This window comes from Salmo trutta, chromosome 7, assembly GCF_901001165.1.
Source record: "Salmo trutta chromosome 7, fSalTru1.1, whole genome shotgun sequence".
Taxonomy (NCBI): domain Eukaryota; kingdom Metazoa; phylum Chordata; class Actinopteri; order Salmoniformes; family Salmonidae; genus Salmo; species Salmo trutta.
In genome coordinates this window covers 56075421-56088118 of record NC_042963.1, presented here as the reverse complement: position 1 = coordinate 56088118, position 12698 = coordinate 56075421, and the positions used below count along the sequence as shown (strand labels likewise).

At 39.5% G+C, this 12698-nt stretch overlaps 1 protein-coding gene across 2 annotated transcripts in view; it reads left to right on the top strand.

The window, feature by feature from the left end:
• LOC115196560 (unconventional myosin-Vc) overlaps positions 1–12698 on the top strand; it is a 59652-nt gene that overhangs the window by 19167 nt on the left and 27787 nt on the right. For both annotated transcript variants that reach the window (XM_029757392.1, XM_029757391.1), the window contains exons 10-14: positions 921–1186; positions 6726–6807; positions 6985–7125; positions 10207–10329; positions 10600–10683. In XM_029757392.1, coding sequence (XP_029613252.1) covers positions 921–1186; positions 6726–6807; positions 6985–7125; positions 10207–10329; positions 10600–10683 — 696 coding nt within the window. The remainder of the gene's footprint in view (positions 1–920; positions 1187–6725; positions 6808–6984; positions 7126–10206; positions 10330–10599; positions 10684–12698) is intronic.

Genomic DNA, 12698 nt, shown 5'->3' with positions numbered 1-12698 from the left:
TCAGTCTGCTGCTCTCTCCCTCCGCTGAGACTGACCCTCAGTCTGCTGCTCTCTCCCTCTGCTGAGACCGACCCTCAGTCTGCTGCTCTCTCCCTCTGCTGAGACCGACCCTCAGTCTGCTGCTCTCTCCCTCTGCTGAGACGGACCCTCAGTCTGCTGCTCTCTCCCTTCGCTGAGACTGACCATCAGATGCAGGCACCATCAGCCCAGTAAAATAAAAAGCAAATTATTTAAATGTATGCTCACTCAGCTGTGTATCACAAGTAATTTAGAAATAGAATTGGAAAAGAATATCCTGAACCACAATGCATTGTCAGGTAAATTCAAGCAAAGCCAGTATGCGGTGAAAATGTATTGGGTCTATAGCTTACTGCACAAACCTATTTGCTACAGTACTGTTTTTAATTGGTTAATGTTGCACAGGCTTACCTTTTTGTTTAAGTCTTGTTAATAAAAATATCAGAGCGGTAGATCTCGGCATGCATTTTGACTCAGAAAGTGATCTTGCCTCAGAAAGTGATCTTGCCTCAGAAAGTGATCTTGCCTCAGAAAGTGATCTTGCCTCAGAAAGTGATCTTGCCTCAGAAAGTGATCTTGCCTCAGAAAGTGATCTTGCCTCAGAAAGTGATCTTGCCTCCAGAAAGTGATCTTGCCTCAGAAAGTGATCTTGCCTCAGAAAGTGATCTTGCCTCAGAAAGTGATCTTGCCTCAGAAAGTGATCTTGCCTCAGAAAAGGTTGATGATCACTGCTTTACACCGTAACACACGCAAAAGACACGGTCAGTACCATAGACCCAGAAAAGCCCAGGTGTCATCTGGGTCGAGGGTGACCGTAGCGATGCACGTAGCTATCCACCTACAAATAGTTATATCTTTATTAGCAACTGAAAGCCAACCCTCTCTCCCTCCCCTCCCTCCAGTCCAGTGATCCCCACATGGCAGCCTTTTGTGACCTTCTCGGGGTCAGCCCTGACGGTGTTACCCGTTGGCTGTGCCACCGCCGGTTCGTCATGGTGGCAGAGACGGTGGTGAAGCCGGTAACCAGCAAGCGGGCGGTGAACGCCAGAGATGCCCTCGCCAAGCAGATCTACGCCCACCTGTTTGACTGCGTCATCCATAAGATCAACGCAGCCCTGCAGGTCCCAGGGAAACAGCACTCCTTCATAGGAGTACTGGATATCTATGGGTAATTTGAATACATGACATTACAGACGCTCTTTAGTCACAACGATATTTTAAGTACATTAAACTAAAGTGAGAGAAATCGACCACATACAATGTCACAATCGTTCAAAACCTTCTTCAAAAATACATTGGTGTCAGTTATATTAACTGTAGGATAGTTGTACTGCATAGTATACTGTATATTAACTGTAGGATAGTTGTACTGCATAGTATACTCCTGTATATTAACTGTAGGATAGTTGTACTGCATAGTATACTGTATATTAACTGTAGGATAGTTGTACTGCATAGTATACTGTATATTAACTGTAGGATAGTTGTACTGCATAGTGTACTGTATATTAACTGTAGGATAGTTGTACTGCATAGTATACTGTAGGATAGTTGTACTGCATAGTGAACTCCTGTATATTAACTGTAGGATAGTTGTACTGCATAGTATACTGTATATTAACTGTAGAATAGTTGTACTGCATAGTATACTGTATATTAACTGTAGGATAGTTGTACTGCATAGTGTACTCTATTAACTGTAGGATAGATGTACTGCATAGTGAACTGTATATTAACTGTAGGATAGTTGTACTGCATATTGTACTGTATATTAACTGTAGGATAGTTGTACTGCATAGTGTACTGTATATTAACTGTAGGATAGTTGTACTGCATAGTGTACTGTATATTAACTGTAGGATAGTTGTACTGCATAGTATACTGTATATTAACTGTAGGATAGTTGTACTGCATAGTGAACTCCTGTATATTAACTGTAGGATAGTTGTACTGCATAGTGTACTGTATATTAACTGTAGGATAGTTGTACTGCATAGTATACTGTATATTAACTGTAGGATAGTTGTACTGCATAGTGAACTCCTGTATATTAACTGTAGGATAGTTGTACTGCATAGTATACTGTATATTAACTGTAGGATAGTTGTACTGCATAGTGTACTCTATTAACTGTAGGATAGATGTACTGCATAGTGTACTGTATATTAACTGTAGGGTAGTTGTACTGCATAGTATACTGTATATTAACTGTAGGATAGTTGTACTGCATAGTATACTGTATATTAACTGTAGGATAGTTGTACTGCATAGTGTACTCTATTAACTGTAGGATAGTTGTACTGCATAGTGAACTGTATATTAACTGTAGGATAGTTGTACTGCATAGTGAACTGTATATTAACTGTAGGATAGTTGTACTGCATAGTGTACTGTATATTAACTGTAGGATAGATGTACTGCATAGTGTACTCCTGTATATTAACTGTAGGATAGTTGTACTGCATAGTGTACTGTATATTAACTGTAGGATAGTTGTACTGCATATTAACTGTAGGATAGTTGTACTGCATAGTGAACTGTATATTAACTGTAGGATAGTTGTACTGCATAGGGTACTGTATATTAACTGTAGGATAGTTGTACTGTATATTAACTGTAGGATAGTTGTACTGCATATTAACTGTAGGATAGTTGTACTGTATATTAACTGTAGGATAGTTGTACTGCATAGTATACTGCATATTAACTGTAGGATAGTTATACTGCATAGTATACTGTAGGATAGTTGTACTGCATAGTGTACTGTATATTAACTGTAGGATAGTTGTACTGCATAGTATACTGCATATTAACTGTAGGATAGTTGTACTGCATAGTGAACTGTATTTACTGTAGGATAGTTGTACTGCACAGTATACTGTAGGATAGTTATACTGCATAGTGAACTGTATATTAACTGTAGGATAGTTGTACTGCATAGTATACTGCATATTAACTGTAGGATAGTTGTACTGCATAGTATACTGTATATTAACTGTAGGATAGTTGTACTGCATAGTGAACTGTATATTAACTGTAGGATAGTTGTACTGTATATTAACTGTAAGATAGTTGTACTGCATAGTGAACTGTATATTAACTGTAGGATAGTTGTACTGCATAGTATACTGCATATTAACTGTAGGATAGTTGTACTGCATAGTATACTGTATATTAACTGTAGGATAGTTGTACTGCATAGTATACTGTATATTAACTGTAGGATAGTTGTACTGCATAGTGTACTCTTAACTGTAGGATAGTTGTACTGCATAGTGTACTGTATATTAACTGTAGGATAGATGTACTGCATAGTGTACTCCTGTATATTAACTGTAGGATAGTTGTACTGCATATTGTACTGTATATTAACTGTAGGATAGTTGTACTGCATATTGTACTGTATATTAACTGTAGGATAGTTGTACTGCATAGTATACTGTATATTAACTGTAGGATAGTTGTACTGCATATTAACTGTAGGATAGTTGTACTGCATAGTGTACTGCATATTAACTGTAGGATAGTTGTACTGCATAGTGTACTGTATATTAACTGTAGGATAGTTGTACTGCATAGTATACTGTATATTAACTGTAGGTAGTTGTACTGCATATTAACTGTAGGATAGTTGTACTGCATATTGTACTGTATATTAACTGTAGGATAGTTGTACTGCATATTGTACTGTATATTAACTGTAGGATAGTTGTACTGCATACTGTACTGTATATTAACTGTAGGATAGTTGTACTGCATACTGTACTGTATATTAACTAGGATAGTTGTACTGCATACTGTACTGTATATTAACTAGGATAGTTGTACTGCATACTGTACTGTATATTAACTGTAGGATAGTTGTACTGCATACTGTACTGTATATTAACTGTAGGATAGTTGTACTGCATACTGTACTGTATATTAACTGTAGGATAGTTGTACTGCATAGTGTACTGTATATTAACTGTAGGATAGTTGTACTGCATAGTGTACTGTATATTAACTAGGATAGTTGTACTGCATACTGTACTGTATATTAACTAGGATAGTTGTACTGCATACTGTACTGTATATTAACTGTAGGATAGTTGTACTGCATAGTGTACTGTATATTAACTGTAGGATAGTTGTACTGCATAGTGAACTGTATATTAACTGTAGGATAGTTGTACTGCATAGTGAACTGTATATTAACTGTAGGATAGTTGTACTGCATAGTATACTGTATATTAACTGTAGGATAGTTGTACTGCATAGTGAACTGTATATTAACTGTAGGATAGTTGTACTGCATAGTGTACTGTATATTAACTAGGATAGTTGTACTGCATACTGTACTGTATATTAACTAGGATAGTTGTACTGCATACTGTACTGTATATTAACTGTAGGATAGTTGTACTGCATACTGTACTGTATATTAACTGTAGGATAGTTGTACTGCATAGTGAACTGTATATTAACTGTAGGATAGTTGTACTGCATAGTATACTGTATATTAACTGTAGGATAGTTGTACTGCATAGTATACTGTATATTAACTGTAGGATAGTTGTACTGCATAGTATACTGTATATTAACTGTAGGATAGTTGTACTGCATAGTGTACTGTATATTAACTGTAGGATAGTTGTACTGCATAGTGTACTGTATATTAACTAGGATAGTTGTACTGCATACTGTACTGTATATTAACTGTAGGATAGTTGTACTGCATACTGTACTGTATATTAACTGTAGGATAGTTGTACTGCATAGTGAACTGTATATTAACTGTAGGATAGTTGTACTGCATAGTATACTGTATATTAACTGTAGGATAGTTGTACTGCATAGTATACTGTATATTAACTGTAGGATAGTTGTACTGCATAGTATACTGTATATTAACTGTAGGATAGTTGTACTGCATAGTGTACTGTATATTAACTGTAGGATAGTTGTACTGCATAGTATACTGTATATTAACTGTAGGATAGTTGTACTGCATACTGTACTGTATATTAACTGTAGGATAGTTGTACTGCATACTGTACTGTATATTAACTGTAGGATAGTTGTACTGTATATTAACTGTAGGATAGTTGTACTGTATATTAACTGTAGGATAGTTGTACTGCATAGTGAACTGTATATTAACTGTAGGATAGTTGTACTGCATATTAACTGTAGGATAGTTGTACTGCATATTAACTGTAGGATAGTTGTACTGCATATTAACTGTAGGATAGTTGTACTGTATATTAACTGTAGGATAGTTGTACTGTATATTAACTGTAGGATAGTTGTACTGTATATTAACTGTAGGATAGTTGTACTGCATAGTGTACTGTATATTAACTGTAGGATAGTTGTACTGTATATTAACTGTAGGATAGTTGTACTGTATATTAACTGTAGGATAGTTGTACTGTATATTAACTGTAGGATAGTTGTACTGTATATTAACTGTAGGATAGTTGTACTGTATATTAACTAGGATAGTTGTACTGTATATTAACTGTAGGATAGTTGTACTGTATATTAACTGTAGGATAGTTGTACTGTATATTAACTGTAGGATAGTTGTACTGTATATTAACTGTAGGATAGTTGTACTGTATATTAACTGTAGGATAGTTGTACTGTATATTAACTGTAGGATAGTTGTACTGTATATTAACTGTAGGATAGTTGTACTGTATATTAACTGTAGGATAGTTGTACTGCATATTAACTGTAGGATAGTTGTACTGCATATTAACTGTAGGATAGTTGTACTGTATATTAACTGTAGGATAGTTGTACTGTATATTAACTGTAGGATAGTTGTACTGTATATTAACTGTAGGATAGTTGTACTGTATATTAACTGTAGGATAGTTGTACTGTATATTACCTGTTGGATAGTTGTACTGCATATTAACTGTAGGATAGTTGTACTGCATATTAACTGTAGGATAGTTGTACTGTATTTTAACTGTAGGATAGTTGTACTGTATATTAACTGTAGGATAGTTGTACTGTATATTAACTGTAGGATAGTTGTACTGTATATTAACTGTAGGATAGTTGTACTGTATATTAACTGTAGGATAGTTGTACTGCATAGTGTACTGTATATTAACTGTAGGATAGTTGTACTGTATATTAACTGTAGGATAGTTGTACTGTATATTAACTGTAGGATAGTTGTACTGTATATTAACTGTAGGATAGTTGTACTGTATATTAACTGTAGGATAGTTGTACTGTATATTAACTGTAGGATAGTTGTACTGTATATTAACTGTAGGATAGTTGTACTGTATATTAACTGTAGGATAGTTGTACTGTATATTAACTGTAGGATAGTTGTACTGTATATTAACTGTAGGATAGTTGTACTGTATATTAACTGTAGGATAGTTGTACTGTATATTAACTGTAGGATAGTTGTACTGTATATTAACTGTAGGATAGTTGTACTGTATATTAACTGTAGGATAGTTGTACTGTATATTAACTGTAGGATAGTTGTACTGTATATTAACTGTAGGATAGTTGTACTGTATATTAACTGTAGGATAGTTGTACTGCATAGTGAACTGTATATTAACTGTAGGATAGTTGTACTGCATAGTGAACTGTATATTAACTGTAGGATAGTTGTACTGCATACTGTATACATCATCATCATATGTTCTTTTCACTCCATTTTGGCGGCACCTCTCTCTTTTTTTCAGCTTTGAAACATTTGACGTCAACAGTTTCGAACAGTTTTGCATCAACTACGCCAACGAGAAACTGCAACAACAATTCAACTTGGTATGTATTATCTCGTGACACAGACTCCAGTACCTACAACCAGTAGAGATGTGATATTGGGTTCTGGGAGGACGTAGTCTCCAATGTCTCTTATTCGCAATTGTGGTGAAAGCAATTAATCTTCTTTCACTGAAAGGTCGTTACAACCAAGATATTTTCTGCTGTTTCCTATATCAGCATGTGTTTAAGCTGGAACAGGAGGAATACATGAAGGAAGATATTCCCTGGACTCTGATAGACTTCTATGACAACCAGCCGGTCATTGACCTGATTGAAGCTAAAATGGGCATCCTGGACCTGCTGGATGAAGAATGCCTGGTGAGACCAATTTATGTATTTAACAAGGATGTGGTATAGTTTTTGTATGACAGGACAGTGGGAAGTATAAAAGGGATCATTTAACTTAGGGGCTCTAATAATGAATAATGAACGACGTGGAAGGTGTGTTAGTGGAGTGTAAAAACTGACCTTCCACGGAGTTGCAGTATTTTCCAGAGAACCCATAAAGCCCCGAGTTAATTATCCCTTTTATACCGTGGCTATAATTGAACATATTTTGCCGCTAGAAATGTGTTTAATTTGCAGGTAGAAATGTGTTCAACAGCCACCGAAGTAGCTAGCGAGTTTACTAGATAGCGACAGTAGTTGCCGTGGTAACCAAACCGACTTGCTAGCTCAGCTAACCAAACCGTCAGTACTAGCTTGCCGTTTATAAAAATCGAATTCAACAATGCCCCAAAAAATGTTTTCAGTTCGACTTTTACTTTCAAAAGCAGCTCAAACATAGGACATGTAAGAATTAACTAAAGCCGTTTTAATTCTACCTTGCAAATATCACATTTTATTTGTCACATACACATATTTAGCTGATGTTATTGCGGGTGTAGCGAAATGCTTGTGTTTCTAGCTCCAACAGACCAGTAATATCTAACAATACACACAATCTAAAGGAATGGAATTAAGGATATATAAATATTTGGATGGGCAATGTCAGAGCAGCATAGACTAAGATACAGTATAGAATACAGTATATACATATGAGATGAGTAATGTAGGGTATGTAAACATTATTAAAGTGTCTAGTGTTCCATTTATTAAAGTGGCCAATGATTTCAAGTTCATGTATACAGGGCAGCAGCCTCTAATGTACTAGTGATGACTGTTAAACAGTCTGATGGCCTTGAGATAGAAGCTGTTTTTCAGTCTCTCGGTCCCAGCTTTGATGCACCTGTACTGACCTCGCCTTCTGGATGATAGCGGGGTGAACAGGCAGTGGCTCGGGTGGTTGTTGTCCTTGATGATCTTTTTGGCCTTCCTGTGACATCGGGTGGTGTAGGTGTCCTGGAGGGCAGGTAGTTTGCCCCCGGTGATGCGTTGTGCAGACCGCACCACCCTCTGGAGAGCCCTGCGGTTGCGGGCGGTGTAGTCGCCGTTCCAGGCGGTGATGCAGCCCAACAGGATCCTCTCGATTGTGCATCTGTAAAAGTTTGGCCACCTGGGGGCGGCCCGTCAGGAAGTCCAGAACCCAGTTGCACAGGGTGGGGTTCAGACCCTGGGTCTCGAGCTTAATGATGAGCTTGGAGGGTACTATGGTGTTGAGTGCTGAGCTGTAGTCAATGAACAGCATTCTTACATAGGTATTCCTCTTGTCAAGATGGGATAGGGCAGTGTGCAGTGCGATGGCGATTGCGTCGTCTGTGGACCTATTGGGTCGGTAAGCAAATTGAAGTGGGTCTAGGGTGTCAGGTAGGGTGGAGGTGATATGGTCCTTGACTAGCCTCTCAAAGCACTTCATGATGACGGAAGTGAGTGCTACGGGGCGATAGTCATTTAGTTCTTGGGTACAGGAAACAGTGGTGGCCATCTTGAAGCATGTGGGGACAGCCGAATGGGATAGGAAGAGTGAATATGTCTGTAAACACTCCAGCCAGCTGGTCTGCGCATGCTCTGAGGACGCGGCTAGGGATGCCGTCTGGGCCGGCAGCCTTGCGAGGGTTAACATGTTTAAATGTCTTACTCACATCGGCCACGGAGAAGGAGAGCCCACAGTCCTTTGTAGCGGGCCCCGTCGGTGGCACTGTGTTATCCTCAAAGTGGACGAAGAAGGTGTTTGGCTTGTCCGGAAGCAAGACGTCGATGTCCTCGACGTGGCTGGTTTTCCCTTTGTAATCCGTGATTGTCTGTAGACCCTGCCACAAAAGGCTCATGTCTGAGCCGTTAAATTGCGACTACACTTTGTCTGTATACTGACGTTTTGCCTGTTTGATTGCCTTGCGGAGGGAATAACTACACTGTTTGTATTCGGCCATATTCCCAGTCACCTTTCCATGGTTAAATGTGATGGTTCGCTCTTTCAGTTTTGCGAGAATGCTGCCATCTATCCACGGTTTCTGGTTTAGGTAGGTTTTAATAGTCACAGTGGGTACAACATCTCCTATACATTAACTGATAAACTCCAGTCACGGTTTGTCAGGAAGTGAATAGGAGATGTTGTACCCAACATACCATGCGTTATAGGGAAATAATGCACGCTCCAGAATGCCCTTCAAGCCAATCAGAAACAGGTATTCAACAATGCCATGGTATAACCTGTACATAGCCCATCCAACTACCTCATCCCCATACTGTATTTATTTATCTTGCTCCTTTGCACCCCAGTATCTCTACTTGCACATTCATCTTCTGCACATCTACCATTCCAGTGTTTAATTGCTATATTGTAATTACTTTGCCACCATGGCCTATTTATTGCCTTACCTCCCTTATCTTACCTCATTTGCACACACTGTATATAGACTTTTTATACTGTATTATTGACTGTGTCGAACTGCTTTGCTTTATCTTGGCCAGGTCGCAGTTGTAAATGAGAACTTGTTCTCAACTAGCCTACCTGGTTAAATAAAGGTGAAATAAAAATGTATAATAATTAAGCAATAAAGCGTGCGGGGGTGTGGTATATGGCCAATATACCACGGCTAAGGGATGTTCTTAGTGCCTGGACACAGCCCTTAGCAGTGGTATATTGGCCATATACCACAAACCCCAGAGGTGCCTTATTGCTATTATAAACTGGTTACTAATGTAATTAGAGCAGTAAAACTAAATGTTTTGTCATACCCGTGGTATACAGTCTGTTATTTTTTTTATTTAACTATAAAGGTAAACCACAGCTGTCAGCCAATCAGCATTCAGGGCTGGAACCAGTCAGTTTTTATAGCGGATGATACACGGTGGAGGGCTGGATAGAAAGGGCGAAGTGGCTGAGACCAGGCTCCAACTCCCGTCGCCATGGATTATATGTACTCCAGAGTCTGTGGCATATTTTTTTGTATTTCTAATACTGTATGTTCTATTTTTGTCAATCTCTCTCTCTCTCTCTCGCTCTCTCGCTCTCTCCAGTTCCCCCAGGGTACAGATCAGAACTGGATTCAGAAGCTGTACAACTACCTGGTTGACAACCCTCTGTTTGAGAAGCCCAGGATGTCCAACGAAGCCTTCATCATCCAACACTTTGCTGATAAGGTACAGTCACACTCAGTGTCACCGTTGCATTACTGTTGGACTGAATTCCATTTCGATTCAGTCATTTCAGGAAGTAATTGGAATGTCAGTTTACTTCCTGAAGTGACTACATTTCAATGGAATTCACCCCTTGCTCATTTTACATCCAATTTATGATGTTTTTATAGTTATTTTTTTTCAATTCATTTGTAAAATAAAAATATTTTCTGTTTACCAATACATACCTCAAATCTGTGGCTTTGCTTTGAAATCTGCGTTGTGCAATTACAGGTAGAGTATCAGTGCTGGGGCTTTCTAGAGAAGAACAGAGACACGCTGTATGAAGAGCTGATAGACACCATGAGAACCAGTAAGGTATGGACTCTCCTTCTCTGTGTGTTTCTTAACATGCTTACTACATTGTTATTTGTATTTATTTAACCTTTATTTTGATGGGGAAGAAATATGGAGACCTAGGTATAATACAATATAAAATACACATTTAACATACACAAACAAACTATATATATATATATATACTGCTCAAAAAAATAAAGGGAACACTTAAACAACACAATGTAACTCCAAGTCAATCACACTTCTGTGAAATCAAACTGTCCACTTAGGAAGCAACACTGATTGACAATAAATGTCACATGCTGTTGTGCAATTGGAATAGACAACAGGTGGAAATTATAGGCAATTAGCAAGACACCCCCAATAAAGGAGTGGTTCTGCAGGTGGGGACCACAGACCACTTCTCAGTTCCTATGCTTCCTGGCTGATGTTTTGGTCACTTTTGAATGCTGGTGGTGCTTTCACTCTAGTGGTAGCATGAGACGGAGTCTACAACCCACACAAGTGTCTCAGGTAGTGCAGCTCATCCAGGATGGCACATCAATGCGAGCTGTGGCAAGAAGGTTTGCTGTGTCTGTCAGCGTAGTGTCCAGAGCATGGAGGCGCTACCAGGAGACAGGCCAGTACATCAGGAGACATGGAGGAGGCCGTAGGAGGGCAACAACCCAGCAGCAGGACCGCTACCTCCGCCTTTGTGCAAGGAGGAGCAGGAGAAGCACTGCCAGAGCCCTGCAAAATGACCTCCAGCAGGCCACAAATGTGCATGTGTCTGCTCAAACGATCAGAAACAGACTCTATGAGGGCCCGACGTCCACAGGTGGGGGTTGTGCTTACAGCCCAACACCGTGCAGGACATTTGGCATTTGCCAGAGAACACCAAGATTGGCAAATTCACCACTGGCGCTCTGTGCTCTTCACAGATGAAGCAGGTTCACACTGAACACATGTGACAGACGTGACAGAGTCTGGAGACGCCGTGGAGAACGTTCTGCTGCCTGCAACATCCTCCAGCATGACCGGTTTGGCGGTGGGTCAGTCATGGTGTGGGGTGGCATTTCTTTGGGGGGCCACACAGCCTTCCATGTGCTCGCCAGAGGTAGCCTGACTGCCATTAGGTACCGAGATGAGATCCTCAGACCCCTTGTGAGACCATATGCTGGTGCGGTTGGCCCTGGGTTCCTCCAAATGCAAGACAATGCTAGACCTCATGTGGCTGGAGTGTGTCAGCAGTTCCTGCAAGAAGAAGGCATTGATGCTATGGACTGGCTTGTCCGTTCCCCAGACCTGAATCCAATTGAGCACATCTGGGACATCATGTCTCGCTCCATCCACCAACACCACGTTGCACCACAGACTGTCCAGGAGTTGGCGGATGCTTTAGTCCAGGTCTGGGAGGAGATCCCTCAGGAGACCATCCGCCACCTTATCAGGAGCATGCCCAGGCGTTGTAGGGAGGTCATACAGGCACGTGGAGGCCACACACACTACTGAGCCTCATTTTGACTTGTTTTAAGGACATTACATCAAAGTTGGATCAGCCTGTAGAGTGGTTTTCCACTTTAATTTTGAGTGTGACTCCAAATCCAGACCTCCATGGGTTGATAAATTGGATTTCCATTGATTATTTTTGTGTGATTTTGTTGTCAGCACATTCAACTATGTAAAGAAAAAAGTATTTAATAAGATTATTTCATTCATTCAGATCTAGGATGTGTTATTTTAGTGTTCCCTTGATTTTTTTGAGCAGTATATATATCTCAGCAAAAAAGAAACATCCTCTCACTGTCAACTGCATTTATTTTCAGCAAACTTAACATGTGTAAATATTTTTATGAACATAAGATTCAACAACTGAGACATAAACTGAACAAGTTCCACAGACATGTGACTAACAGAAATGGAATAATGTGTCCCTGAACAAAGGGGGGTCAAAATCAAAAGTAACAGTCAGTATCTGGTGTGGCCACCAGCTGCATTAAGTACTGCAGTGCATCTCCTCCTCATGGACTGCACCAGATTTTCCAGTTCTTGCT